Source organism: Hydra viridissima, unplaced genomic scaffold (assembly GCF_058129835.1).
Source record: "Hydra viridissima isolate aposymbiotic clone 2 unplaced genomic scaffold, HvirCarnegie_v1 scaffold_6, whole genome shotgun sequence".
In the NCBI taxonomy this organism is placed as follows: domain Eukaryota; kingdom Metazoa; phylum Cnidaria; class Hydrozoa; order Anthoathecata; family Hydridae; genus Hydra; species Hydra viridissima.
Window position 1 is genome coordinate 9266668 of NW_028324305.1, and position 6000 is coordinate 9272667.

Here is a 6000-nt window from a genome sequence, read left to right on the forward strand (position 1 = left end):
ATTTCTCGGAGAATACCGAGGCTCCACACATGGCAGTTGTAAATGATATAGCTGAAAGGGAAATCAGTCTTATTGAAAATCTCAATGACACATTGACAAAAAAAGAGAAAAAGAAGCAGTTTATTCTTTGATTGGTTGCAAACCATCGCAAGAATTTTCTAACTCTATCAATGAAATTACTGTCGTAGATTAACCACTGCGGAACATTTTTTTTTAAAACTAAATTCTGAATTAGATAATAATTTTCAGTTAAAATTTTAATTACAACTCTAATTTCTTAATTTCAATTTATAATTTTAATTTAAAGTTTTAAATCATTAATAATCGATAATAAATCGATAAAACTATATAAAAAGTGTCAAATTTTAAAAATAAATTCTGAACAAGATAGTAATTTTCAGTTAAAATTTTCAATTACAACTTTCCCAGTCGGCAAACAGCGTTGAAATAACGTTGAATTAACGTTGAAACCTAACGTTGAATTTACGTTTATGCAACGTTTAGAATGAAAGTTTTTTTCAACGTTGATTTATCAACGTTAAATCAACGTTATATTCAAACGTTAAATCAACGTTCAACCGACGCAAAATACGTTATAAGAATGTTGAATTTACGTTGAAACAACGTTTAGAATGACAGTTTTTTTCAACGTTGATTTATCAACGTTAAATCAACGTTAGATCCAAACGTTAAATCAATCTTCAATTGACTCAATTAATTGTGTCTATTGGACTATCAATCTAACTAAACTTAACTAAAAATAGTCTAACTGTAGACTCATAGTCTACAGTTAGACTATTTTTAGTTAAGTTTAGTTAGATATATATTAGTAAAGAAAAAGATAACATTTGTTTATGATATATATATTTAAATATTACATATATTTACATATATTTGAATAAAATCTACACAAATTTCTTTTCTTTACTGCCACCTTTTCGAAATGGAGCGTATTTTAGGAAGTTAGACAATATTCCATTAATCAAAGTTTCTGTCGCTCCATCGTATTTAATAGTAGAAGCTGTAAAAAAAAGAAAATATAAAGTAAAAATCAAAAAAGGAAGAATTGCAATAATATAATGAATGAAAAAGTTTCACATAACTTTTAAAGATATACCTTTAACAATCCTATATAAATTAGTGTTCTTAAAACATATTTTTCCACCTTTGCATTTCATATTCATGGAGGCCATAAAACTGTTTGAAAATATTCTAAATTTTTAAAAGATAATGTAACTGTGAAGTGATTATAAATAAATAATAATTTTTCAAATATTTAAATTGAATTCATTATGAAATAACTTTTTTCTAAAATTATTAAACAAATATTTTTTGTAAAAAGTAATTATGAATGAGATAAGAGCTATCAGTTAATTACCTCAGCATAATTTTGTGTATTCTATCTTTTGAAGATGTTCCACCAATTGATTGTAGCTGATTTACCTACAAAAAACATAAAGTAAATCTAACATTATGGTTTGGGTGAAATATGATATCAAAACATTGAATTATTTCAGATCTCCAAAACAAATTTTAATAAAGTGATCCAGGATTTTTCTAGGACAAATTCCAAATTCCAAGAATTTTCCAGGACAATTTTTTACTTATAAAATTCCAGAATTTTTTAATGTTTCAAGGACCGTTGTCCATTTTAATAATGTTTTTTTAACTAAAGGGTAATGTTCAATAACTAAATAATTATTTAATAAAATACTTATTATAACTCACCTGCGATGAGTGGACTTTTTCATCATCTAATGCTTTATCCACTTCAGTGAAGTCCACTTTTGATGAAATAACCCTTATTTGGCTTACAAATTCACTATTAGAAGCAGGCTCAGTCACTCTGTTTTGATTTCGCATCTCATTTCTTATATCGGTAAGTAGATGCGACACTCTCTTTTGAAACTCTACAAATTTTATTAAGTTTTACAAAAGAATTTTAGTATTTGAATAGTAAGGAAATTCCTCAGTTTTTAAAACTTTTAAATCTTATATAAATTTTATATTTCTACAAAAAAAATGAATTTAAATAAAAATTTACTTTAAAATATAAAATATCATACTGCATTCAGACATTGGAAACTTATCAACGTTATCTAATTTCTGTAGTTTATTTCCATTTTTCTAAACTCCATTGTGTGGTAAATTGTTTTTAAGTAATTTCTTTATACAAATTGAACTTAAAACACATAGATTAAAAAAGCTCTTTGTCAACACTTTGTATCACTATCAGTTGAATATTACACTTTATATTATAATTGTATCATTTTTTTTTAAATAACACAATCTTATTTTCAATAAATTAAATAAATTTCATGAGACAATAACCTATATCTTGAGAAAACAAAGAAGAACTGATATCTTCTTGGGAAAACTTTTGGCAAGGTGAGTTTAGGTTCTTTCCATACACATCAACTTTTGGCTCTAAAATTATAAATTGAAAGTAAAATTAAGTTATGCAAACCATTAAAATATATATTTCATAAATACAATGATATAATAACATGTCATTGTATTTATGAAATCATATATACAATGTATATACGATTTCTTAATAAACTTAATGTATGTATGTATATATGTATGTATGTGTGTATGTGTGTATGTGTGTATGTGTATGTATGTATGTATGTATGTATGTATGTATGTATGTATGTATGTATGTATGTATGTATGTATGTATGTATGTATGTATGTATGTATGTATGTATGTGTATATACATTTACCTCTAGATTTAATTGATGAACTACTGGAGGTCAGGTGCATTGACACTTTATCCAAATCTTTGATAACTGAACCTATAAAATACAGTTAATGTTTTATAGTATAAATTATGATAACTCAGGTATTTTTATTTTCAGGTATAAAAACTGAAATTTATATATTTCCAACATATAAACCAATGCCTACTTGGAAAATAACCAGGAAATTCTCTTTGTTTATATTTTCTTTGTTTATATTTTCGAAGAAAATCAACATCCTCATTGTCACTTTTTTCTTCTGTGGTTGTGAACTCAAAATTTTCACAATCCTGTTTGCTTTTTGTGGAAATGAAAAAGTTATAATAGCTCTTCTTTTTAGCCCATTATTTAAAAAATAATAACTTTAAGAAATAGATGTAATACCTGAAGAGAATTTAACTTTTATTAATGGAAACTTTTCTGATTCCGTGTCATACTAAAAGATTATTTCACTTACTTTTTGGCCTTTACTTATTTTACTTTAAACACCAACTAACGCATAGTTATTTTAAAACGTTGAAATAAGTTTGAGTTTTTTTGTCAACGTTGAAATAACGTTTACTGAACAACGTTTAAATAGTAACGTTATTTTAACGTTGCGATTTGGTTACCCAACGTTGAAACAACGCTTCAACCTAATATCAACGTTGAAACAACGTAAAGATGCCGGCTGGGTTAGCTTCTTAATTTTAATTTCAAGTTTTAAATCGATAATCGATATTCAACAATGTTTTATTTATAGGAGGGATCGACCTGTAAGTACAATTTTTTAAAATTTTTTTCATTTAATTTTTGTAAAATTGTTATAATCATAACAAAGAGCAAAAATAAACTTGTGGAGAACTGAAGTCTGTTACTTTGTTTTTGTTGACCACACCTAATATATATATATATATATATATATATATATATATATATATATATATATATATATATATATATATATATATATATATATATGTATATATATGTTTTGATAAAAATCATAAAAATGCTAAAGTGGGCAAAACTACATAAAAATGGGTCATTAATGGCAGTAAATGTGACCGACTTCTACGTCTAAAACGTCGAAGTTTTAAATCTATGTTTTCAAGAAATGATTCTTAATTCAAAGTAAAGTTTTTGAGCGTATCATAAAGCAGTGTGTACTGTAAAACATAGTAGATGTAGAGTAAAGGCTGTTTTGGTTGCAATTCAACAGGTGGCATTGAAAAAAAAAAGAAAGGAATAATGACAAAACTAGTTTATTAAGATATTTTTGAAAAGTTATGCTACTCCTCCTGAAATTTCATTTCCTCTTGAAAAGTAGTTAATGTAAAGCCATTTATTTTCTAGAAGAAAACGAACCGAAGCTCAAATCCAAAACTTGTTAGTTAGTGGCATCAAATTGACTTCAACAAATTGGATATGTCGTTATGTAGAAAGCTCGAAAAGTAAAGTTAAAAGTAAAAAATAAGTCGTTATGTAGAAAACTGGAGTAAAAGATGGACATAAGTGGAGTAGTGAAGTCACGTACAGTAGTGTACATCACGAGAAAGTTTTTTTATTAAATTATTTTATTAAAATTTTATTAAAATAAATTTGGAAATATTACCTTTAAGATTTTTATTAAACTTTTATTTCTAAATAAAAAGTATGTATCACACTCTTTATTCTGACCTAACCCTAACCCTATATAAAATAATATAATTATATTGTTTACAAAAACAAACAAAAAATGCAAATAGAATCACATCCAATGTGGGCCGTTTTACACAATCCTCAACAAAAATGTATGCTTTGAAATTAAGCTTGTTTTGTTTAACAAGTTGTTAAAATATTTTTTGTTAGAATGTATTTTTTTTTATACTGCTTTTACTTATAAATTACTGCTTGAAAATTAAATATTTTGAAATGTAATAAAAAACTTATAGGCAATGTATTTTTAAGATGCTAAATTTTTTAATAAAAATCTTATAATAAAAATTTGTACAACTGATAGTTTTAGTTATTTTAAAGAGTCGTTAGACTTATTGTTGATGCTTATAAATGCAAACAAAAACCCAACCAAAACCGCAACACGTGGTAACGGCTGGTTACCGGTCGATGTTGCGGCAGTTGACATTTAAATGTTGATTAGCAGAATATTTAGCAAACCTTCCAATATGTCCCTGACCTTTAAACTTTTTTTAGTAAGAGACTTTATAAGAGGTATTAGATGTTAAAAAAACATTTTCAATTCCTTTAAATAAATAGAGCCAATGAAATGCAATATGCACTGATCATCAATCCCTCTTATCTTTTATTGTTGTTATGCTTAATTATTCAATCCTCGACTGGTCAGTAGCGAACTTAGGTCGTTAAAATCACAACTATTTGCGATGTTATTTATTCTACGAATTTTGTAAGGTTAGAATTTCACTAATAAACAAAACAAAAAAGATCAAAAATTTTCCCTCGCAGAGCCTTAAGTTAAATAGAAAATCAAAATGGTCCATTAAGTTTAATAAAAATCGCCGCGTAAAAGCTTAAGACCGACTACTTCTGTTTTTAAATATATTTTGCGTTGCGTAATTTTATTGGACTATCCCTTATGCAAGTTACATTTTAGATAGCTACGAATCAGGGTGCTTATTCACTAAACTTTCGTAACTTTTGCGCAGCTCAGCTAAGGTTACGGAAATCGTAAGTTCATGTTACTATTTGGTATTCACCAATGTTTCGCAGCATTTCCGTAAAGTTAGGGTTGCGCATAAGTTGCGCTGAACTTACGCAAAAACTTACGCAAAAAAAAACAACCGAGTTGATTTTTTTTTTAATAAACCAAGTTTTCGTAATTACAAATCTATATCAAAGCATATTTTTCTGAAGGTAAAATCATAAAACTTCTGTAACAAAAAAATAAAACTAGTAGGTAAAGAAACGTAAACTGATAGAATAACAAGCCGTTATCAAGTTCTCAACCCTCAATTAGTTATTAGTATTGGGTTGAGGAATAATTCATGAGCGTTTTTTTCAAATTTAAAAATGCACGCAGAAATAAAATGCATTGGCAAAATGTTTTATGTTGTTTGAAAGAGAATGTTTTGCTCTACAAGATAGTGTGTTTTGATTTGTTAGTTTTTTTTATTTTTGTGTATTTTCAGATCATTAAAATGGAATGTCAAGTGGACAAAACTGAGCATTTTCGACACCATTTGCTTTTTGCATTTAATCGAGGTGTTAAGGCCGCCGAAGCTGCTCGTGAGATTTGTGCTGTGTATGGAGAAGGAGCAA

At 26.8% G+C, this 6000-nt stretch overlaps 1 protein-coding gene across 1 annotated transcript; it reads right to left on the reverse strand.

Moving 5' to 3' along the window:
- Positions 1-853: 853 nt before the first annotated feature.
- LOC149886929 (uncharacterized) lies at positions 854-3089 on the reverse strand (the record flags this gene model as incomplete). The annotated part of the gene is made up of 6 exons (XM_090091452.1): positions 854-1021; positions 1118-1212; positions 1379-1443; positions 1729-1910; positions 2332-2427; positions 2915-3089. Coding segments are annotated over 6 exons (729 nt in total), but the record flags the coding sequence as incomplete, so codon positions are not given.
- Positions 3090-6000: the final 2911 nt, after the last annotated feature.